Raw genomic sequence first — 25,046 nt, forward strand, 5'->3', positions numbered from 1 at the left:
GGATGATCAACTGAGAATGTGCCAAGTCCTTTTTCACATGTTTTAGCACAATGGATGATTATTTCTCATTATTACTCCTGATAGGCAGGACACAGCTATAGGCTGGCTAAATGCCAAGAAAAATGAGGAGGATGACTTTTTGCATTTCTTTTCCCGTCATAATGCTTTGCTTCTGATCTCACCAGGGTTTGCCAAAGTCACGCATCTAGTAAGTGACAGAAGCAGGTCTTCCGGGCCACAGTTTGCCTTTCAAAGGATCACGGTGAGTGTTTCTAGTGCTGCCATCACAGGATTCATAACACATCTGGGGCGGGTGGATCTGGGGGCAGGTGACCAGACAGCTCTCCGGCCCCCTCAGCCATTCCTGGCCCCCCGAACACAGAGCCGGGTGTCCCCGTCCTCTGTGACACGTGACTCTCTCTCGCCACCAGCACCTGCCTCACCTGCATCTCTTTCCTTCTGAATGGCAGGACCCTCCCAGCCTCCATGCCGCCTCTCCTGGTCACCCTGTTCCTCCTTCATTCCTGCTTCCTCCGAGGAAATGGCCACCTCCGGGAAGGCCTGACGTTGCTCAAGACAGAGTTTGCACTTCGCCTCTACCAGAGTGTGGCAGCGGGTAGAAACGGGACAAACTTTGTCATCTCTCCTGCTGGTGTGTCCCTCCCGCTAGAGATCCTGCAGTTTGGGGCAGAAGGAAGCACGGGCCGGCAGCTGGCAGATGCTCTGGGGTACACTGTCCATGGTAAGAGGCCTGCACACATGCTTCTGCTCACATTCGGCTCATGCTCTCATTCTCTTACTCAGGCTACCTGGAGGCGGTAGCTGAGCTTTCAGTGGTGCACACAGAAGGAAGGTGACCATTCAGCAGGACTGCAACAGAAGGCATTTAGCTTTTGGGATGATGCTTACCCTTGATTTTTTTTTTTTAAGAGATAGGATCTCGCTATGTTGCCCAGACTAGTCTTGAACTGCTGGGCTCAAGTAATCCTTTTGCCTCATCCTCCCAAAGTGCTGGAATTACAGGCCTGAGCCACTGCATGTAGACTTTTTTTTTCTTTTTTTTTGAGACAGGGTTTTACTCTGTCACCCAGGCTGGAGTGCATCGGCACAATCACAGCTCACCATAGCCTCAACTCCTGGGACTATAGGCGCAGGCCACCATAACTGGCTAATTTTTCCTTTTTTTTTTTTTGTAGAGATAGGGTCTTGCTTTGCTGCCTAGACTGGTTTCGAAACTCTTGAGCTCAAAGGATCCTTCCACTTTGTCCTCCGAAAGTACTAGGATTACAGGCGTGAGCCACCATGCCCGGCCTTACCCTTGATTTCTAAGGTCCCCTTCTAACCTCACAGGTCCTATGGCAATGTCTCCATTTCATTTCACACACCCTTTTCTATGGTGCTTTCTGGATGCCAGGCAGCACTGGAAGCCCTTTCCAAGTATCAGTTGAACTGACTGTCACAACAGCTCTGCAGAGGCTGGTAATTGCTTATCATCCCTAAGTTAGAGATAAGCAAACAGACACGGAGAGCTGAAGCAACTTGCTCAAAGTGACACAGTAAGTGGTAGAGCTGGGACTCGAGCCCAGGTCGTCTGGCTCCAGAGCCCATGCTCTTGACCAACCTGCCTTTATAAATCTGTGACTTCCAGCCAGTGCCAGACCTGCCAGCTTAATTCTATGGATTACGTATTTTAGAATAGCCCGGCCGGTAGCACCGAGAGTTTCTCAAAGCTGGGTCAGCGTCCTCTGGCCTAGCGGGGTCTCAGCTCAGTGCCTGGCCTCAGGACCAACCTCCCATCTCCAGCTATGACAGATACTCCTGCATAAAATTTTTTCCTTCTCAGACAAGGATCCAGGAATCCTGCAAAGACAGCAGAATAGGGGCCCCTCAGTTCATTCCAAGATGCACAAAGCTATCCTGGGCCAGGGCATGGGGTAGGGGGGGAGGGTGCTTCCCTCCCACAACTCATTCTTCACCCTGTGGGCACGCAGGGCAGTGAAACAGCATTCCCTGCCACTGAGCGACACTGAGCACGTTAAGTAATTCATCTGAGCCTCTGCTCCCTCTTATATCAAATGGGGATAACAATAGCACGTAAATTAACAGGGTTGTGGGAAGGATTCGGAGTGATCAGGAATGCACAGCCTTCAAGACAATGTCTGAACACAGTCAACCCCAGTGGTTTTTCCTCTGGCAGTGCACATTCTAGCAGGTCCAGGAAAGCTATTCGTGTGTGCACATGGGCACAGACAGACTACGGTCAGGCGGAGAAAAGACTTCACACAGAAATTTACTTCAAGCCAATCTGCTCTTTTTTTTTTTTTGGTCAGTGTCTCTGTTGCCCAGGTTGGAGTGCAGTGGCATGATTACAGCTCACCACAGCCTCGACCTCCTGGGCTCAGGCCATCATTCCACCTCAGCCTCTTGAGTAGCTGGGACTACAGGTGCATGCCACCATGCCCAGCTAAACTTTTGTTTCTCTGTAGAGACGAGTTCTCGCTATGTTGTCCAGACTGCTCTTGAACTCTGGGGCTCAAGCAATCCTCCCACCTCAGCCTCCCAAATCTGGGATTCCAGGCGTGAACCTGCCCATCCTCCTCTGCTATTTTAACATTTCTGGCTAAAAGAACGCTTGTCCCCTGGCCCAGAGAGAGTGGAAAGATGGACGAGAGAGCGCTGTGACCATTCTTAAGGTCACATTACATATGGAGCAGTGAAGAGTTTCAAGTCTCCCCTGCAGACAGTCAACACTCGACAGGAATGTACTCCTAGAAATACACATGACCTTCCTCAATAGAGTAAAATCTGATTATGCTTTTCATTCATTTTTTTGTCACAATGATAAAATACAAGCACTTAAGTTAGGCTGATTCAGGAGATCCATGTTCTGAGTCAGTCTTTTCCCGTTGTGAATTCTAAGGAGCAGCTGTGGCAGTGGGCATTTTGTGGCCAAGTGACATCTGCCTGTTGCTGTGTTCTGCAGCCACTGCCGGGGTAGATTCTGAGTTCCCCCAGAAGACATTAGCTGGGCAACTCGGGGGTCTGCTGCTGCCTCCTGGCTTGGCCTTTGCAACATAAAAGGTGCCAGAATGGACAGACCCCCAAGCCGAGTGAGAGATTGGAAGCGGTCCCCAGCACTGCACCTTACAAGGATGGTTGGTTCACAGCGACAGGGCTGTGCCCGGGAGGGAGCAGAGGCAGCCTGCATACAAGGGGCTTCACTTCTGGAAGCACCCAGCTTGCATGTGTCAGGAGTGGGAGGCTTGGTTTACTTGGCTGTCTCCGAGCCCAGCAGTGGGCAGGAGGCCTTGTCACCGCTACGGGATGCCTGTGGCGCACAGAAGCTAAAACTTGCGGCAAATAGCGTGAAAACAAAACCCACTGTTGATTATGGAGAGAGGAAAGCAATCTCCTGTATGAACAGTAAATAAATAGAAGTCCAGCTGCCATCTAAGAAGGTGGAAGCTATCAAGGCTCTCAAATGCATATTATTTCCTCAACATTCTTGCAGCTTCTTGCTGACATGAATGGCACAAGCTGTCTGCTAGGTCTTAGGAAGATCAGGGATAGAAGGGGTTCTTACCTTTCCTCTGTAGTTCTCAAATTGAAAGCATTGTTCTAAAAGAGGCTGCATCCAAATATGACTGAGGCTTATGACATGCAGCCTTGGGGATGGACTTAAGGCCCCATAAAAGATATACAAGTATTGATGGCACAACATCCTGGCCACTTCCCATCATTGTCATTTGTATTGTCACACATCAGTCTCTTCACTTCATAAGCACATTTTTTTTTAGTTGTGGGTTTCACTCTGTCACTCAGGCTGGAGCACAATGGGATGATCATGACAGTCTCAACCTCATGGGCTCAGGCAATCTTTCCACCTCAGTCTCCTGAATAGCTGGAACCAGAGGTACATGCCATCATGCCTGGTTATTTTTATTTTTTATTTTTTGTAGAGATGAGGTCTCACTATGTTGCTCAGGCTGGTCTCAGGCTCCAGGGCTCTAGCAATCCTCCCGTCTTGGTCTTCCACAGTGCTGGGATTACAGGTGTAAATCACTGCGCCTGGCCAACTTCATAAGTATTTGAAACCCCATCACCTGGCACATGGGGCCTGCTATTATCCCAGCCCCAGAATCTTACTCCAGCACACACCAACATTCCTGAATTGGGAAGTTAAGGAAGAATGGCCTCTCTTCATCTGTAGGGTATTAGTAGTGGTAGGGTTTTTCTATTTGACTTCATTGCAGCCTGATATTTTTTTCAGATCTAGCATGGTTTCTTCCCTACTTTAATCAGTGGATCCAGGCTGACTCCTGGGCAGGTAGCTATGGCTTTTCCAACTTGACTAGATATGGTAGATAAACCTAGTGCCACATGAGTGGAGTTGTGGGGTCCCATTTTGATGCAATGTGCTAACTCCTTACACTCACCACTGTCAACTCATCCCAACTCCCTGTTCACAGACCAAAGGGTGAAAGATGTCCTGCACGCCGTTTATGCCGCACTACCCAACTCCAGCCAAGGTGCCGACGTGGAGCTGGCCTGCAGCCTTTTTGTGCAGGCAGGGACGCCCTTGTCCCCATGCTTTGTGGAGCAGGTCTCCTGGTGGGCCAACAGCAGCCTGGAGCCAGCCGATCTCACCGAGCCCAATGGCACCACCATCCAGGCCAGCGAAGGGACCTCCAGACAGACCACAGGTAAAATAAGACCGTCCACCTCAACAAGGCTAAGGACAGAGGGCTGTGAAGACAGCATCACCCATCATTTGGCAGAAGTGGGGGTGCTCAGGCAGCCCTCAATGACCTTACCCTGAGTGACATGCTCTGTGAAGCAGCCAAAGCTGACTTTTGCTCACCTTCTGCCTCTCCTCCCACTCTGACCCTCCCACATCCAAATATACACGTGTACATGTGTAGACACATACACCATGCACAGACACACAGAAGTGTGTTTTTCTGAGCCTCCCAGCTCTGGGCAGACCCTGCAGGCTTTGACCCATGCAACTGTCCCCCTAGGTGAGTTCCCATCCCCCCAGGTGTGTTTCCATCCCTCAAGGTGAGTTCCCATCCCTCCAGGTGTGTTCCCACCCTCCCAGGTGAGTTCCCACTAATTAACCACCCCCCACCCAACAGCAAAATGCAGCAGAAGCCAAAAAAAGGTGGTGTCTTGTAAATTTAGCTTAAGGAAATAATTCAAGAGGAAAAAAAATTATGTGCAATAAGATGTTTGGCCCAATGTTACAGAAGAAAAAGACTTATAACAGCCTAATTGGACTGGGTGCGGTGGCTCATGCCTGTAATCCCAGCACTTTGGGAGGCAGAGGCGAGAGGATTGCCTGAGCCCAGAGGTTTGAGACCAACTTGGGCAACTTGGTGAGACCTCGTTTCTACAATAAATTAAAAAATGAGCCAGGTGTGGTGGCACGCACCTGTAGTTCCAGCTACTTGGAAGGCTGAGGAGGAAGGATCGCCTGAGCCAAACAGGTCGAGGCTGCAGTGGCCGTGAGTGTGCCACTGCACTCCAGCCTGGGTGACAGAGTGAGACTCCAAAAACAGCCTAACTGGTTAGCAACTAGGGGTGACTTGGCGAAGCCCAGCCCTTCTTGTTATGCAGTTGTAATTATTCTTAAAGATGATGACAATCATGAACATTTCCCAAGTGTTCAATGAGTTACGTAGCACTGCTCCAAGGTTATTATCTTGGTCTCCCTCACAGGAATCTTAGAAAGTCGATGCTTTTACAGTCTCCATTTTACAAAGGGGGCAACTGAGGCATAGAGGGTTGAACCTCCTGCCCAGGGCCCACATGGCTAGGATTCTAACCCTGGTGTCTGGCTCAGCATCCCTGATCATTACAAAAGTTACACAGGAATGTGGAGAACGTTCAAGTTCCCATGAGGTTTAAAAAGCAGAATAGAAAGTGGTATGTGTGCTATGATTGAACTGAAACTGTATGGACAAGCCTCTCTACTTCCCCACATTTGACCATGTCTTTTCCATCTACTTGCACATGTTTAATTCCCTGTCTCGGCTCCTTGTGCCACCAAGGGGCCCAAGACCACAAGAGATGCTCCCAGCTCCCAGGCCGATCATCCTGGAAGAAAGAGGAGTAGTTGATGCAGCTGTTCGGAGCACAGTCTGAAGCAGTCTGCTGGGTTCAAATCCAGGGTTTCCATCTTGGGCAACTGATGGTGGCTTTGCCTCTCACAAGTATGTGACCTTGGCCAACTTCTCTGAGTCTCAGTTCTCTCATCTGTGAAACGGGGAATAACAATAGAACTGTCAGGAGGAGTTGGTGAGGATTTGTTAAAGCACTTAGGACAGAGCCTAGAACAAAGTTTGTGTTTACTAAGGGCTGGGAAAGAAACAGCCCCTTCAGGAGTGTTTCAAGAGTGGTCTGCCTGTTCCTCTTTCTGGTACTGCATGAAACTTTTTTTAATTTAAAAAAAATGTTTTGAGTTGGGGGTCTCACTCTGTCACTCAGGCTGGCCTGCAAGTGGCAAGATCACAGCTCACCGCAGCTTCCATCTCCTGGGCTCAGGTGATCCTTCCGCCTCAGGCTCCTAAGTAGCTGGGACTACAGGCATGTGCCACCACACCCAGCTAATTTTTTCATTTTTTTATTTTTTGTAGAGATGAGGTCTAGCTATGTTGCCCAGGCTAGTCGCAAACTCTTGGGTTCAAGCAATCCTCCCACTTTGGCCTCCCAAAATGCTGGGATACCGGTAAGAGCCACTATCCCCAGCCTCAGCATCAAACTTTAACTGAAGCCTTCCAAAGACCATGTCCTGAACATTGTTGTCTTAGTAAAGGCTCAGTAAGAGACACACCTCAGCAGTGGGGCAATGTGGGACTAGGGTGACATTATGCAGCATCTTATCATAGCACCTAATTAATCCTTTCTGGGGTCTACCTGGGGAGGAATGCCTAATGCTTCCTGGGAAACGGCCCAACCCCATGTAGAACCAGGGGAGCATCCCAACTTGCCAAGAAAAGTAAAAAAAAAAAAAAGCATGGTCTTCAGGAACAGCTGGTTATAAACACACTAACTGACAGGTTTTAATAAGTAGGCTACAAACCCACCTTCAAATGCCTCACCATTCCCCCAGAGTGGGTGTCAGGGATCCAGTCTGCCTTCTGAGTTCTCAGTTTTCATTCCTCCTGCACCCCCACCCCCAGCAGGGAGTTGAGAGCAGCTTCAATGGCTTTGGGCCCCTGGCAACAAACATTTTTAAGTAAATTGGAAAAACAGATCCCAGGAGTTCAAGATCGCAGTGAGTTATGGTTGTGCCACTGCACTCCAGCCTGGACAATAGAGTGAGACCTTGTCTCTTAAAAAACAAAAAAGACATTATAAAACAGAGAAAGAGATCGTATTAAAAAAAAAAGAAGATCTTAATTCCCGGCCAGGCGGGAGAATTAAGACCTCACAAAAAACTTCTTAAATGGCCAGGTATGGTGGTGCATGCCTGTAGTCCCAGCCACTCAGGAGACTGAGGCGGAAGGATGGCCTGAGCCCAAGAGGTAGAGGCTGCAGTGAGCTGTGATTGTGCCATGGCACTTCAACCTGGACAACAAAGTGAGACCCCACCTCAAAAACAAAATCAAAAATAAGTAATTCTTGCATTTAACGCTCCTTCTTGTTCACACAGACTAAGTGCTGCAATCAGTGTTCATTTAACTCCTCCCACCCCCTGCAGGTGAGGCCCCGCCATGGGAACAGGTCAGTGCTGCATTCGCTCAACTGGTGCTGGTGAGCACCATGTCCTTCCAAGGCACTTGGCGAAAGCGGTTCTCCTCCACTGACACGCAGCTCCTGCCTTTCACCTGTGCCCACGGCCTCATCCTCCAGGTCCCCATGATGCATCAAATGGCCGAGGTCAACTACGGTGAGCCCTGTTCCTGCTGGGCCTTCTAAAGTGAGAGGAAGCCCCATGAGGGCAAGGAGAGGAGCCCAGGTCTCTGCTCATAGAGGATGGGGATGTATTTCCATGGGGCCCATCTGCTGGACCCTGTGTGTGGTGAAAGGAAGGACCAGGGTGTTGGAAACTTTATTATTATTATTATTATTTTTTTTAACAGAGATGAGGTCTCACTATGTTACCCAGGCTGGTCTTGAACTCCTGGGCTAAAGCAATCCTCTTGCCTCAGCCTCCCAGAGTGCTGGGATTATATGCATGAGCCTCCACATCCATGGGGAGACTTTAGACAGGTACTTTGAACACGTGCTCTGACAGGCAGTATGGACACAGATGTGGAGGAGAAACCCAGTTCCATGCTTGACATTTCCTTCCACACTTAGTGAAGGAGGGTTTGGACCAACTGCCTCTCCCAACAGGCCCAATATTGGACTGGCTGTGGGTTTTGCCCTTTGTGGTTTTAGTTACCCACCTTGGAAAATATTAGATGAAAAATTCCAGAAATAAATAATTCTTAAGTTTTTAAATTGCACATTGTTCTGAGTAGTGTGATGAAATCTCACGCCAAACCGCTCCATCCTGCTTGGGACATGAGTCATCTCTTTGTCCAGCATCTTCACACTGTAGACATCACCCACCTGTTAGTCACTTGGTAGCCATCTTGGTTACCAGATTGAAAAAATGTGGTATATATAGGGTTCGTTACTCTTCCAGGGTTGGGGCATTCACTGGGGGTTTTGGAACGTATCTTCCAAGGATAAAGGGGGAAATATGATTCTTTCATGGGTCATTGTCCATCCCCCACCCCCGCCATGCCCAGCCACTACATGTCCTCTGACTCAGGCCCTGTGAGGGTATCTAAAAGATTCTAGGCCTTAGGATCCAGAAAGGTGACCACTGCCCAACAGTCTTCGACCTCCAAACGTCTCCCGATGGTGACGTGGACATCCATTTTATCACGTTCAGTTCCGTAAGCCAGCCTCTCACTGGGTCTGTGGCTGTTCAGTTCCACTGGCTCCTGGCACAGAGCTCATCCTCGATCCCCTGAACCCTCAGGTCAGTTCCAGGATGCTGCAGGCCATCAGGTGGGCGTGCTGGAGCTGCCATACCTGGGAAGCGCAGGGAGTCTGTTCCTGGTGCTGCCCCGTGACAAAGACGTTCCGCTGGGCCATGTTGAGCCACACCTCACAGCCAGCATCATCCACTTCTGGACCACCAGCCTGCGGAGAACCAGGATGGATGTGTTCCTACCCAGGTGAGCAGTTGCACCCCCCCTTCTCGTCCTCTGCAGCATCAGTCACAAAGGCGTGGTTTTGCACACAGGTGATCTAACTCTCAGGTCGATCCCTAACAACTGTGCTGACTTGACTAATGTACCCTAGAGGTTAGGCCAAGAAAATCCGACCCCAGAGTTTAAGTCCATTTCAGAGTCTCTGCTGACTAGCTCACAGCTACAGACTGAAGTGAACTAACTTCCCAGGATCTTCTCAAGAAAAGATACTCTGCCTTCTCCACTTAGCCTCAGGTCACAGTCAGTTTTGGGGGCAGGAAAGGAAATGCATTGCAGTTCCTTTGTAGGAATGTGCCTCAAATCTCATCCCATCCTAGTAGTATACAACGGTCATTTTCCCAAGACCGAAGAGACAAGATGACTTAGGTAATCAAGCAAATACAGATAGAATTCTGATCAGAAACCAAATTAAGACATAAACATTTGAGGCTATAAGTCTCTGTGCAGAAGGTTCCCATTCTTTCTAAATGGAAGTAAACCCTCCTGTAAGAAAACCCAATAGGTACAAATACAAATTTTCAAAAAGTTGAACAATGGCACTTGATTTTGCTCTTCCAAAGCATCTCATTAATTTACAAAAGGATTCCACTTAGCACTTCCTGGAATGAGGAGCGTCTCTGGTACCTCTGAAATCAGAGTACATGTATAATCCATCTGCAGGCCAAATTAAGCAAGGTATCTTGTCCAGTGGGTCATGTTTAATGTGTGAATTCTACACCCTGTTGTCCACTGGCCTCCCGGCCCTCTCTGTATTGCCCAAGCTCTCAGCAGGCAAAGGCAAAGGTCTTGGCCGTGCTCTCTCAAGGAGTTAAAAATAAGTCTATGCACCAGAAGAAAGACACACAGAGAGATCCAGATAGTTAAGGGCCACGCTTCAAGAGTAAGACCTGGGATAGCCCTGGGCAGAAGGTAAACTTAACTCTAAAATAAAAGTCTATCTCTCAAAACTAAATATTTGAACACCAAATCAAAGCACAAAGACTGGATAGTTCAACAGATCCCTCTGCATGGAGCAGAAGCAGCACAACTCTTCCAGCTGTATTTGAGAGAAGATTAGTAAGAGAAGGAAGAAGAGCCACAGTCTTTTTGGATTCAGAAGACCGATGGCTGGCCTCATCCTGGAGCAGCTGATGTCAAGAAGAGGCCCCAGAGAAATGCCCAGTTCCCTCAAGAACTGTCCCTGATTCTACCGTTAGAAGTCTGAAACCCTCAAGCAACAATCCTGAAAAACACTGGAGGGCTAGGAGGAACAGAAAGGCAGGGATCATAGGAGCACAGCTCTTAGTTAACACCTGACCTCATTCTGATCATTTTTTAAAAATCTCCCTAAGACTATCAAGCGTATTCTTCAAAGAAGGATAGATGTTTTTAGGAAAATAAGGCTATTTCACAAGCAAAACTAATCCAAGTTTGCTTTTTTCTTAAGCTAGCTTTAAATCCTTCAAGGTGGGCGGGGGGAGAAGTAAAAACTGTTTGAGGTCTGGATTTAGGTACAAACTTTGGATCATGGTAGACACAAAGTCAGCTTTTGGGCAGGAATGTAACTCTGGTTCTCTCCAAACATTCATTCATCATTTGGTATAACCTGCTTTGTAGTCAGCATGTATGTCTCACTTAACACAGGAACAAAAAATTCTGCACACCGTGGGCAGCAATGCAAAACGTTGTGACTATGGATGTGCTTTCAGGTTAAACATCACCAATGGTGCATTAATAGACTCTGGGTGAATTATAATATTTAGCTTCCAAAGTAACACTTTATTTGTAAAGAAATAAAATACATAGGAATTGTTAGTCTTCCTTAGGGGCGCTTAGCATAGTAAAGGAATAATCAAGAAAAAAAAGATTGAATGTTAAGGACCATTGATAGCCATAATACAGAATGACCCACAAGAAGGACTAATCATGTCAAATATGTTTTTAATGAATAAAACACTTAGTTTTTAAGTCAGCATAGTGGAAAGCTGAGTATGAGCATTTTTGTTTTGTTTTGTTTTAAAAATCCACCAGATCTCGCATACCCAAAATGAGTTTGCCCTTCCTTCCGGGAGCTGCCAATCATCATGATGTATGATATATGCTTTTTTAAGGATGTTGTCTTTCTTTTTTAAAAAATTGAAGCCGGGCTCGGTGGCTCAGCCTATAATCCCGTGCTTTGGGAGGCTGAGGTGAGTGGATTGCCTGAGTCCGCGGGTTCAAGACCCGCCTGGGCAACTTGGCGAGACCTCATCTCTACAATAAATCAAAAAATTAGCCGGGCGTGGTAGTGCACGCCTGTAGTTCTAGCTGCTTGGAAGGCTGAGGTGGAAGGATCGCCAGAGCCCAGCAGGTCGAGACTGCAGTAGCCGGGAGCATGCCAGACTACACTCCAGTCTGGGCCACGGAGTGAGACTCCAACTAAAAAAAAATAAAATAAAATTGAGACATAACTTATATACCATAAAACTCACACTTTTAAAGTCTACAGTTCAGAGGTTTTTAGTATCTTCACAAAATTGTGCAGCCATCATTACCGAATCATTACAGAACATTTTCATCACCTAAAAAGACACCCTATAACCATTAGCAGTCACTCCCCATCCTCTCTGCACCAGGCTCTGGCAGCCACTGATCTTTCTATTCTGGACATTTAATATAAAGGAAATCATACAATATATGTGCCTTTTGTGTCTGGCTTCTTTGCATGTTTTTGAGATTCACAGTAGCATGAAGCAGTATTTCATGCCTTTTTATGACTGAGTGATAATCTATTTTGCAACTCTATATTTTACATTCTTAAGAACTCCAGACTGTTTTCCAAGTGACTACAGTATTTTATATTCCCACCAGCAATGTGTGTGGAGTGTAGTTTCTCCACATCCTTGTTAACACTTGTCATTGTCCATCTTTTCAATTATAGCCATCTTGATGTGAAGTGATATCTCATTGTGACCTTTATTTGCATGTCTCTAATGACTAATGATATAGAACATCTTTTCAAGTGCTTCTTGGCTATTTTAATGCCTTTTTGGGGGAAACGTCTACTTCAGATTTGTAAATTGGTTACCTTTTTATTGTTTAGTTATAATAGTTCTTTATTCTAGATTTTAGTCCCTCATCAGTTCCATAACTTGTAGACATGTTCACTCATTCTTTGAGTTTTATTTTCACTTTCCTGATGGTATCCTTTGAAGTCAAAAGTTTATCGTTTTGATGAAAATCAACCTATTTTTCCCTTTGTTTCTTGTGCTTTTGATGTCATATTATATTGAATAGAAACCATTGCCTAACAAAGGTCACAAAGATCTATGTCAAAAAATCAGTTTTATAGTTTTTCTAAGAGTTTTATAGGTTTAGCTCTTATTTTTAGGTCATTAATCCATTTTGAATTAATTAGTGTATATGGTGTGAGGTACAGCTCCAACTTCATTCTTTTGCATGTGTCTATCTATTTGTCCCAATACCATTTGTTAAAAAGCCTCTTCTGGCCAGGCTTGGTGGCTCAGCCTGTAATCCCAGTGCTTTGGGAGGCCGAGGTAAGTGGATTGCCTGAGCCTGCGGGTTTGAGACCTGCCCGGGCAACTTGGCGAGACATCATCTTTACAATAAATCAAAAATTAGCCAGGCATGGTAGGTAGCATACGCCTGTAGTTCCAGCTACTTGGAAGTCTGAGATGGAAGGATCCCCGGAGCCCAGCAGGTCGAGGCTGTGGTGGCCAGAAGCGTGCCACTGCACTCCAGTCTGGGCAAAGGAGTGAGACTCCATCTCAAATAACAAAAAGCCTCTTCTTTCTTTCATTAAATTTTCCTGGTATCCTTGTCAAAATCGATTGCCCATAAATGTGTGAATTTATTTCCGGGCTTTCAATTTTATTCTACAGGCATAAATATCTATCTTTTTTGTTTTATTTTTTGTTTTTAAATATTTTTCTTTCTCAAACTTTGTAGTGATGAGGTCTTGCTGTGTTGCCCAGGTTGTTCTCAAACTTCTGAGTTCAAATGATCTTTCTGCCTCAGCCTCCCAAAGTGCTAGGATTATAGGCATGAGCCACCACATCTAGCCAAATGTCTTTTGCCAGTAGCATAAAGTCTTGATAACTATAACTTTACAGTGAGTCTAGATATCAGAAAGTGTGAGTCCTTCAACTTTGTTCTTTTTCATGATTGTTTTAGCTACTGTGGGCACCTTGCATTTTCATCAAATTGAGAAAGTTGCCTTCTATGCCAAGTTTGTTGTATATATGATGTTTGTTTTTAATCACGAAGGATGTTAGATTTTGTTAAATGCTTTTTCTGTATCTATTGAGATGGTCATGTGGATTTTGTGTCTTTTATTCTATTAATATGGTGTTTTATGTTAACTGATTTTCATTTGTTGAACACACCTTGCATTCCTGGGATAAATCTCACTTGGTCATGTTATGATTTATATGGTGCTGGATTCATCTGGTTTTGTGGAAGATTTTGAATCTATATTCATAAGGGATATTGGTTTGTAGTTTTCTTTTCTTATGATAACCTTGTCTGGTTTTGGTAAAGGGTACTAAAACTTTTTTTTTTCTTTTTTAACTCAAGCTGTTTTTGTACTATTTCTGGATCTGCCTTCATAGTCATACAAGATAATCACTCTAATCTTTTATAGTCACACCTCACTTTTACTGCTGTTTTTAGTTTACTAAAAATGATATAACCCAGTTTTATCACCCACCATAATCACTATGCTTGGTTTGAAACAGCGGTTAACTCTTTTCTCAATATAATTGAGAAATGACAATAAAATCCCAATGCTCACAATAAGTGCATGGACTGTGCTGGAGATAGTTCTGAGGACTTAACAGAGATATTTCATTTAATTTTCACAATCCTATTACCCTGCTGTTATGTTCATTTCACAAATGAGGACACTGAGGCAAAGGTAAAGTAACTTACCCCAGTGGTAAAGTAACTGGTTTCTCAGTAAGAGGCTGAGCCAGGATTCAAACGCAGGTGCTGGATTCTCAAGTTCATCCTCTGAACCACTATGTTTCAGCATTTAGAGGTTTCAGAAAAGATGTGTTTTCAGTACTTAAGAAGATTTCCTAAGGGATGGTCCAAACATTTTTGGAGAAATGTCAGCATACTTGGAGAAAGCATATTTCTTTTTTGGAAACTATTTGGAAGACTCAAAACATACCTTTATTAAAAAGTCTGATACTTTTGTTTAAAATATTAGTCACATTATCTTGTATAGCAATGAAGACCTTTGATATTAAATGGTCTTGTCCAGTATTTTTACTCTCCTGCAAGTTCTGCATTACTTATAGAAAAAGACTACCTAAATTCCATTTTGAACTTTTTTTATTTTCAAAGAAAAATAATATCAGCAGCCCTTGTAAAAGGCCCTCCTACAGTAACTTTTTAAATGCCATGCCTTTGGGGAAATATTATAAAATTGGTGTGCTCTTTGTGTTCACAGGGCTTACTAGGAAAACCAAGGCTTTAAGTTACATTCCTTTCCTGCTGTGTGTCAAGGGTACACAGTACACACAGCAAACATGAAATAGATCTGATCCAATATAAACACACTATCACATGAGACACTTATTATTTTCTGCACCTACTGTGGGTGAGATGCCACATGAGATGGGAGGTAGCAAAGCACAGGTGATCAGAGCCTGGGCTCTGCCGCACACAGGCTGGATTTGAGTGGTGTTCCATCATGGACTCTTTACGTCATCTTGGGCAAGTGTCTTAAACTCTTTAAGTCTCAATTTTCCCATCTGTAAAATGAAGATAATAATGACATAGTTATATGAAGATGAAATGAGATAATTCACATAAGGTTTTTTATCATGGCACCTAGCACAATGTAAGCACTCATTCAGTAGGGAAGCTGGGTGTGGTGGCATGTGCCTGTAGTCTCAGCTAGTTGGAAGGCTGAGGCAGGAGGTATCACCTGAGCTCAGGAGGCTGAGTCCAGTCAGGGTTAAGACCCTAGCTTAAAAAATAAGTGTTTAAAAAATGGATTGGGATAGTCACTCTTTGGGGTAGTTTACAACATCATAAATGACAGTGTCAGGAAACAGAATGTTTTATACATCATAAAGGTAGAACAATTTTTTATTTTTGAGTCAGAGTCTCCCTGTCACCCAGGCTGGAGTGCAAGTGCAGTGGCATGCTCACAGCCACTGCAGCCTCAACCTGCTGGGCTCAGGTGATCCTCCTGCCTCAGCCTTCCAAGCAGCTGGAACTACAGGCATGCCACCATAGCTGGCTAATTTTTTTGATTTCTTGTAGAGATGAGGTCTCACCAAGTTGCCCAGACTGGTCTCTAACCCCTGGACTCAGGCAATCCTCTTGCCTCTGCCTCCAAAAGTGCTGGAATTACAGGTGTGAGTCACCACGTATGGCTAGAACAAATTGTTAATGGGGTTTTAAGAAGCAAAGTTCACAAAATGGCCAGAGAAAAGAAAAGGGATTAATAAGTAAATAATGGATAATAATTAAAAGGCAACCAAGGGAAATAGGGAAGACTTGGAATAGACAAAGGTACAGAAGTGAGCAAGAGCCCAGTGTAGTCAGATTAGTCAGGGTTTACAGGAAAGAGCCATGGAAGATAAAGCAGGAAATCAATATGGTGGGCCTTGACTCCCAAGGTAGGGAATTTGAACTTCATGTGGTGTGTATGAAAGTATGTTAAGTGAGAATTTTGATGAAAGTTGATGATTTGTTTTTGCTTTTTAGATTCAAGATCCAAAATCAATTCAACTTAAAAAGCATTTTAAACTCTTGGGGCGTCACTGATCTTTTTGATCCACTGAAAGCTAACTTGAAAGGAATTTCAGGTAACAACAGTTCTTCCAGACTTTTCTGTATGGTGTTTGGGGCTGGTTTTTCACACTTTGGTTAAGGGGTTCTCATTGTTTCCAAGAGCCTACAGTGGTAAACCATCAGAGTCACCATTATGTAAAAGAAAAAAGACCATGCTTTGGTTTATATGAGAATGCGTTGCTTCTGATGACAATCAAATGGTTAGACCTTGTGGGGAAGGAACACTTCTCAAGATCTCTAGTCGTGGTTTTTAGAGACAACCTTCACAATGGGGTCAGATAGCCACAGGACACAGTAAACTCATCCTCCCTCCACTTGTCACGCCTAGGAATGCACCTGAGACATGCACAGCAAGAGGCTCTTCATTCTGACCTCCTGCTACCCTGCATGCCTGTCACCTTTGGTTTCTACCTCCTCTCCCTCCCTCCTTCCCAAATCACCTCTGTCCTCTTCTAATAAGCTAGGCTTGGAAATTTCTCTTGCCTATCCAATTTTCTTTCTTCAATTTACCCATGTTCTTATTACCTTATCTTGAAATGTTCTCCTTTCCAGAGTTTATATTAAGTTTCTTTGCACATAGTTAACATGCTACTACTAATTAATAGGAGTTATGTTTGCCTGTGATCTGATAGGGAATTTATATCAAATTAAAAAAAGGGAATGGAATGCCAGGATCTATGTTTCAGAATCCTCTCAGTACACCATTGGCTAAACTATTGCCAACTCTAAAGCTCAGGTTTGTTTCTACTCTAGTCAATTATTCGTACAAAGACGATACTGGAGCCAGGCTCGGTGGCTCAGCCTGTAATCCCGCGCCTTTGGGAGGCTGAGGTGAGTGCCTGAGCCTGCGGGTTCGAGACCCACCTGGGCAGCGAGACCTCATCTCTACAATAAATTAAAAAATCAGCCGGGCATGGTAGACATGCCTGTAATTCCGGCTACTCGGAAGGCTGAGGCGGAAGGATCGCCGGAGCCCAGCAGGCAAGGCTGCAGTGACCGGGAGCGGCCACTGCACTCCAGTTTGGGTGACAGAGTGAGACTCCGACGCAAAAAAACAAAACAAAACAAAGATGATACTGTAGCTAGTATTTTCACTGGCCTTGACAGTTCCCTAATCTGATGAGTTTGAAAATCACTATTTTGAATGTTAGAACATTATAATACAGAATTTTCTAAAGCTGTGCTCAGAATTTTTCACTTATTTTTTGTTGGAGTCTCACTCTGTCACCCAGACTGGAGTGTAGTTGCCGCTCCCAGTCACCAGTCACTGCAGCCTCGACCTGCTTGGCTCTGGCGATCCTTCCACCTCAGCCTTCCAAGTAGCTGGAACTACAGGCGCGCACTACCACATCCGGCTAATTTTTTGATTTATTGTAGAGATGAGGTCTCGCCAAGTTGACCAGGCAGGTCTCAAACCTGTGGGCTCAGGCAATTCACTCACCTCAGCCTCCCAAAACGCTGGGATTACAGGCTGAGCCACCAAGCCCGGCTAGAATTTTCTACCTTAATCAATCACAGGGGGAAAAAAAAAGAGATTTTGATCCAAGAGAAGTCTTGGTTTGGGCTTTCGAAGTGACTAGATTAGCTAACAGAGTTACTTATCAAATAAAACACAGAAGGACCTAGAGTGTTCAAAATTCATCAGCAGCCAGGCTGTGGCTCAGTCTATAATCCTAGCACTTTGGGAGGCCGAGGTGAGTGGATTGCCTGAGCCCGTGTGTTTGAGACCAGCCCGGGCAACTTGACAAGATCTCATCTCTACAATAAATCAAAAATTAGCCGGGCAAGGTAGCACGTGCCTGTTGTAGTTCCAGCTATTTGGAAGGCTGAGGTAGAAGGAACCCAGCAGGTCGATGCTGGGATGGCCGTGAGCATGCCTCTGCACTCCAGCCTGGGCAACGGAGTGAGACTCCGACTCAAAAAAAAAAAAAAAAAAATTCACCAGCTCCATATTCATTGCCTAAACATGCAAAGAGATAAGCAAAGCAATAGTCAATTTGGCCATAGTGCTCACGACAATGCTTGGTATACAGTTGGATAACCAATAAATATGTTGGCTGGGTGAGTAACTCAATAAGAAACTTTTCCTACTGGTACAGACAATCTGATACTGCAGGGAAAGGCAGAGTACAGAAGTGAAAATATCAGAAGGCAAGGAACGGGCGCAGATAAAGAACTTAAGCCCAGAAGTTCTTTAATAATGTATGCCCTCCAATCACAGTGTCTTCTTGGGACTCCAGGGCTCAGCTATGACACCCCTGTTGTTGTTGATGGCAATTCTATTCTTTTGATCATCCTAGTTCAAATCCTTAGGGCGTTCTTGACCTTTTCTTCCATACCACTATATTAAACTCATCACCACAATGGCTCACTGATGGTTTATTCATAACCCTTAAATCTCTTGCCCTTTATGTTCTAGAAGTACATACTAAAAGGCCATCAGACTAAAATGCCCTGTGTCCTCAAACAGGACCATCTTAACCCATCGTGCAGCCTCCTATTGGTAAAGGCTGCCAGGGTCCATAAGCTCCACTGATAAGATCCAATAAGTAACCTCGTTTTAGAAGTACCTTTGTTGATACCTAATCTTTTTTTTTTTTCCTGATGCAATTCAAGTTTGTTTATATTTGTTTAAACCAGAAATACAGGCTCATAGACCTGTCTTATTTAATAATTATCAAGCAGCTAGGTGCCAAGTATGAAGCTTGCATTTGTGTTTCCTGTTGACAAAACACACCGCCTCACATCCTCCCATAGAATTTTGTTCCTCTAAAACAGGGGTCAGCAAACAATGGCCCACCATCTGCTTTTATAAACATTTTATTAAAACACAGCCACTCCTATTTGTTCACAAATCACCTATGGCTGTTTTCCTGCTACAACAGCAGGATTGAGGAGTTGGGTCAGACCCCATACTGCCTGCAGTGACTACAGTCTTTAATATCGGGCCCTTTACAGAAAAGGTAGGCCAACTCAGTTATTCCTTCCCAATGCCCTACTTTAAACATAATCAAGAGACTAATCATTTCTGTGCCCAAATGGGCTTCTGATTTTAGAGACAGGGCCATCAAATCTCTCCAAGAAATCGTTTCCTCATCACTAAAATGAGAGTAGCCACTACCCACTTCACATCTTAACTGTAAAAATAAAATAATTTAACGTTCAGCATAGCACCAGCAGAGAGACCTTGCCAGAGCGTGAGTGATCAGAAGAAGCTGGCCTCCCTTCCCCCAATTAACAAGGGGTTACCAAGTAGTTTTGTGCTATTGTTGGAAGCCCAACAACCAAAGGGAACATTTGGCCTTTTGGTTCCAAAGCCCAGAATCATCTTACTCAAGTTCTCCTTCCCCATTCAAAAGTCACTTATTTCTTCCTTGTTGGCTGAAGCCAAAACAAAAATCCCTTTTTGTTACCTGAATAACTCACTCAATATAACTTCAAGGCCCAACTGAACCCAGGGTGAAATCCTCTCGACTCCTTGACACCAGGTGTTCTGAAGCTTTTAAGAGTAATTAGTTTCACTGACATGACGATACCAGCTCCTCTGGAGTAACCCCACTTCCTTTAGGACCAGAAGAATTTGATAGAATACCATGCCCTCTAAAACAGGAAATACTTCTTGTACACAAGCTTCAAAGTCTGAGGAGACTATCTTGTTCTTGGTTTTTATGAGTGGTTTGTTTCCAGTACAAGTTATGAGTGGTTTGTTTCCGGTACAAGTTCTCTGCTACAATGACATAAATGAGCAAACCTCCCAGAGTTGTTTGGTTGAGTGTGTAAGTTCACTGATGCCACACCAGATGTCTGGTCAGAGCAGCAATAGGAAGGGGTGAGAAGAGGGCTAGAGGAAAGGAATGGAGATAACAGCTAACCATGGCCTAGCTTCAGGAGCCATCTCAGATGCTTCTAGCACTTTCTCTATATCCTGGGCTTGGTGCTATGTCACTCACACACACACAAATCCTCCATCTTTTAACAACCAAGTGACAAGGAGAAAGCTACACTAGAAGAAATTTCTGGCAATAGCTTTAAGCCATGAACTCTGCCAATAGTAAATAAACATAACTGGGAAGACAAAAGAAATAGCAAGTATGTTTATCCTGTTTTGTAAGAAGCTGAGGATCAAATGTCAGGATGTTGATTTACATTTTGCAAATCTTGCATTTGCACATCATGTTATGAAGACTCAAATCTTTTGAGCATGACCAACGAACAACACACAAAGAATGATGTTCTCCATGATTAAAGGGAAAAGAGGCACTGAGACAACCATTTGGCTGAGACTTGCAGAAGACCCATTCTATGCTATGCGCCTATGGGTCTACAAACAGAAATCATTTCCTTCCAAGTGAAATCAGGTTAAAGAACATTAATGCAGCTTCCTTTATGGGGAAAAAAAACATGTAGACTGTGAAGGGTGTCTATTATTAATTCACCCACTTACTAAACACATAAATGTACCAAGTATTACTATGCAAGTCGGACAAAGAAAAACGAAGGGAAAAGAGGCACTGAGACAACCATTTGGCTGGGACTTGCAGAAGACCCATTGTTCTCAAGATTATTTCTAGGTGATAATTATAAAAAAGGGAACTTCTTAAAGTTTCTGCCTTCTGGGAGATAATGATCTAAAAGGAAAGGTAAACACCTGTAGAAGATATAATGGAAGAAGAGTGGAAAGTATGCCGGGAGGGAGGAGGTGAAGAATGTTGCCCCCTTGCTTTGTATATTGAATGGAATGTAGGAACAAAGGGGTTTGTGGTGGGCTACAGTTTCCAAAAGTATGTTCCCCAGAACGGTAATCAAGTAAATGTGGGGACAGGGGATGGTGTGGGTGGCCCCATGGTAAAATGCTGTGTACTGTTATCCTCCTATAGAGGTTCACTACTAACTTTACCAAACTAGCAGCTCTAAGAAGTTCCCTTTTTATAATTATCGCCTAGAAACGTATCGCCTAGAAACAATCTTGAGAACAAAGTTTAGGAAAGCAGATGTGTGCACCTCCATGCACTAAGCTGCCAATACTTCAGGGGAGGAGAAAAAGTCTAGGAGAATCCCTTTGTGCTTGACTTCTTCTAGAATGCTTTCATTAGTGGCATATTTTTAGCTACTTAACAAGGTAAGCAAATAGAAATCTGTAATTCAAGATCAAGCAAGAGGAACACAAACCCACACAATGACTCCCGAATTCTCATTTTTATCACCTTTGTTGGTCTTTTGAAAGTCAGTCTACCAGAGATAAAATTTAAGAGATGCCAATGCTGAATGACAGGCCACGGGTCTTGGCTCATGGCTGTGCAAACATACAAATGTCATATACTGGACCACTCCTGTAGCCTGGTGGAGAAAACTGTTTAAATGAAATTCTTCAGTTGCAGTTTCAAAATATTAAAGACTCGTCCATCCAGTTGGTCCCATTTCTCACACTGTGCCAAGGTGCCTAGACTAATAATACACACACACACTAACTGTATTTTAGCTAATAAGGGGTTTCATAGTGAACCTCTGCTTATATCATCAACATTCATTTAAAATGTTTAGACACCATTCTAAGTAGTAACAAAGTTACAGATGAGCTAAAACTCCCTCCTGTCAAAGAACCATTCTTTATCCTTATTCATAAAGTTCTCTTTGTAATTTTGGCACTGCATTTCAGTTTGTTCAACATGGAACTAACAATTAAGAGGAACTAATAGAGAAATGTTTATTTTCTCAAAGATCCTACAGAAAAAGACCGACTGCTAAAATAAATCAGATTCTGGACTGGTTTTAGGTCAAGTGAGGCCAGTGAATGTTTCTATTGATTTTTTTCTTCCTCTGTCCCTTGCCCGTCCCCTTCACTGGCACTGGAAACTCTTCCAGTGAATACAGTCAACTCACAGTAGCCTGTGTATAATTTATTTACAAGATGGATGAAATGCTGCATATTCTATATTCTGGGCTAGTTTAAATTTCATGACATTCATGGGCCATCTCCTTATATGTACACGACAAATGCAAGCCAATTTAAATATTAGTTTAAGACGAAACAAAGAAAGCTCCCTCACAATACACACACATCAAAATGATTAATACTCATGCCACAGATCCCTTCTAGTAGCATGCCGGAGTTGACTAGAACACACTTTCTGAAGGTGGTAGTGTTTGAGTGGGGGGGGGGGTGGAAGTGGGCTGAAAGTCAGAAAATCTGCATATTCTCAACTCTGCTTCTTACGAGGCATGTGATCTCAGACAACATAACCACTCACTCCAAAATCAAAGGATTGGACTCAATGATTTCTAGTTTTCTCTGCTTCTAAGATTGTCTTTCATTCTTTGTGTCATCAAGTTTCACTTCATCTTTGGAGAGTTATTTAAAAAATGGTTCATGGTTAAATTACAAAAATCTGTCAGTTTCCTCTAAGTTATCACTCACAGTCCCGTTTGCTGAGCTTATCTTTGACACTGTTGGCACACAGAACAATTATTCTAACCTCTCATTTGCTTTGCAGATTCTAGTCCATGAGGCAAGTTAATTGCATAACTGATATGCTTAAGTGTACAGAATGCAGTCATGCAACATTAACACATTCTTAATACAATGAAATGTGCCTCATTACAAAGTCCGTAATACAAACCTGTGACTTTTTCATTAAAAGTGGCTTTTAAAATACTGTCCAAGGCATTCAAGGGAAATCATCTCAGAAACTTGCTGAAAATGATTCCTAGTTTACAGAATCTGCACGGTAACACACACCCTATCAATTCTTATGACCACTGAAGTTTTAGAAATATTGGTGAAAGGAGGGATTGTGATATTAACAAGAAATCATTTTTGATAACCATTAGAACAAGTAGGGGGCAGTGCTCTGAATTTTACTTTGGGAGAGATTACCACATAAATTTAACAAACTAAGGTTTCAAAAGTTGCAAAAGTTGAACTTTAAGAACTTTCCAAATAATCTCTCCCTAGCTACACAGTAAGCAGCATTGGATACCGTAAATTTTGAAAGTATATTGCTTAAGACTGTCCTCGAATCCTTACGCTGAATGCATTGGAAAGGATAAATAAGCAATTCCCATTTTTATCATTTCGGGCACTTAGGACAAGATGGCTTTTATGTTTCTGAAGCAATCCACAAGGCTAAGATCGAGGTTCTAGAGGAAGGTACCAAGGCATCTGCAGCTACAGGTATGTTCCTAAAAATATATTCATAAAGGAAGGTAAATGATACCCAGCCACACTGCTTGCCTGTATTGACCTCTACTAAATTTACCTAGTCGTCTTCATACTTCTAAATCTTTCCATTTAAAACTCCCAAGTCCAGATGTGGTATTTTTTTTTTTTTTTTAAAAGGAATGCTAACAAAGCAAAAAGTTCTTTCAAAAATGACAGGAGAAAGAGATGTTCATTTTGAAAAGGATTTGTATCACTATCCCATAAAAAGGAATAGAGTCATTCTGAAAATTACCTTCAATGAGGAATTTATTCCATGGAATATGTTGAAAATAGGACACAGGTTTAGCTAAGTGGTATTCTTTTAATTTTCCCATTTGCACCCCCATCACAACAGTAAACAGTGAAATGTCATTAGGATGCTTTGATTTCTTAAAAAATGATGGGATATACCTGACTTCATATCCAATTTTAATAGTTTTATTTAAAAGTAGAAAATGCAATGGGATTCTTTATTTTTCCCGCAGCTCTGCTGTTACTGAAAAGGTCGCGGATTCCTATTTTTAAAGCAGATCGGCCATTCATCTTTTTCCTGAGAGAACCCAACACAGGTATTACAGTATTTTTTGACAGGATTCAGATAAATTAAATATTTATCAGTGTCTCTCTGGCAACAAGGGCTCATTTGTCCACTACAGCCTAAAACAAGCATTCCTTCTAGCTGTTTCTATGGTGCCTCAGAAGCCTCCCAAGTTGCTGTGTCTTGTATCCTGAGAAAGGGGACTATTTCATAAGTACAAAGGAAGCTATTATCCCCCATGCTTTCTGCCTTCTCATTCTCTCAGCTCAATTATAGTTGAGGTCGATTTTTAAAAATTCAGATTTCTACTTCTTGAAAGACTTGGAAAAATCATGAAAGTAAAATAAATTCTAAATCTTGCTTTTTTCCCCGCTGTCCTCCACCTTTCTTGTCATTTTAGGAAATCACTAGAGTATAACAGAGTGACTCTAGTATTCTAGTGACTCTAGCATTCTAGTGACCACCTCTAGATTTCTATACTGTTTTCTGTTTATCTTTATCAAAAATCAAATGCTTGCCCTAGTACTTTTAAGTCCCACTACACAACCTTATCTTAACCCAAAGATGACCTGGTACAGAAATGCTGTAGTATGTCAGGACGACAGGCAGATGTCCTTAAGCTCCAACAACATTGAACAATCCCTTAAATTATTTTTCTTAATGTTTCCTCCTCCCCCTCTGACAATTACTCATCAGCCTAGGAAGGAAAAGAGATTCTCAGTAAAGAGTTGTTGGCAAGCCTAAACGCTGTATTAAAAAGAAATAGGATGGAACAAGACTAATAAAACCAAGCAAAAGTGGATCTACTTTAACTAAACATCAGGTATTACTTTTATTTATGAAGAGAAAAAATGTCAAAAGTTAGAATAATGGAAATTACGCATAGTTTTACACAAATTGTTAAGGAAAAACTGTCAACATCATTTTATCTGAGAATCATTTGCATACTGCTATAACTTGCGCTAGAAATCAAAGGAACATTTTTGTGACAAAATAATATCATTCACTAGGAAATTATCTATTTTGGGATTATTTGGGGAGAAAAAGTCCATCAACAGAATTTATCCTCCTCATATTTCACCACGATTATCCCAACCCATATTGATTAGATGAAAATGTCATCACTCAGAACAGGCAGCAGAAGCCTCTCTTAGAAAGGATACATGTCAAAAAATGAAAAGTGAAAAAAAGGACAGGTTCTACTCCCTCAAAAAACAAAAGAGACAGGACAAAGTTTAAACAGAAAGGTCACTGTCAAAAGTTGATAGCCAATAAAGGTTGATGACAGTTAAAATAAGAGAGATTC

The 25,046-nt window shown here is 43.3% G+C and overlaps 2 protein-coding genes across 2 annotated transcripts in view; one reads left to right on the top strand and one right to left on the bottom strand.

The window, feature by feature from the left end:
* Positions 1 to 486: 486 nt before the first annotated feature.
* SERPINE3 (serpin family E member 3) lies at positions 487 to 24,228 on the top strand. Its single transcript, XM_008066101.2, has 7 exons — positions 487 to 742; positions 4,470 to 4,703; positions 7,706 to 7,894; positions 8,981 to 9,179; positions 15,918 to 16,018; positions 23,089 to 23,175; positions 23,688 to 24,228. The coding sequence occupies exons 1-7, from the start codon at positions 487 to 489 to the stop codon at positions 23,807 to 23,809; spliced, it is 1,188 nt and encodes a 395-aa protein (XP_008064292.2). The 3' UTR covers positions 23,810 to 24,228.
* The window catches only part of INTS6 (integrator complex subunit 6), a 102,160-nt gene continuing 91,894 nt past the window's right edge, over positions 14,781 to 25,046 (bottom strand). The window contains exon 17 of the mRNA XM_021716575.1: positions 14,781 to 14,953. The gene's annotated coding sequence lies outside the window, so the exon portion shown is untranslated. The remainder of the gene's footprint in view (positions 14,954 to 25,046) is intronic.

This window comes from Carlito syrichta, unplaced genomic scaffold (assembly GCF_000164805.1).
Source record: "Carlito syrichta isolate Samal-C Ts95f unplaced genomic scaffold, Tarsius_syrichta-2.0.1 Scaffold308842, whole genome shotgun sequence".
NCBI classification, from domain to species: domain Eukaryota; kingdom Metazoa; phylum Chordata; class Mammalia; order Primates; family Tarsiidae; genus Carlito; species Carlito syrichta.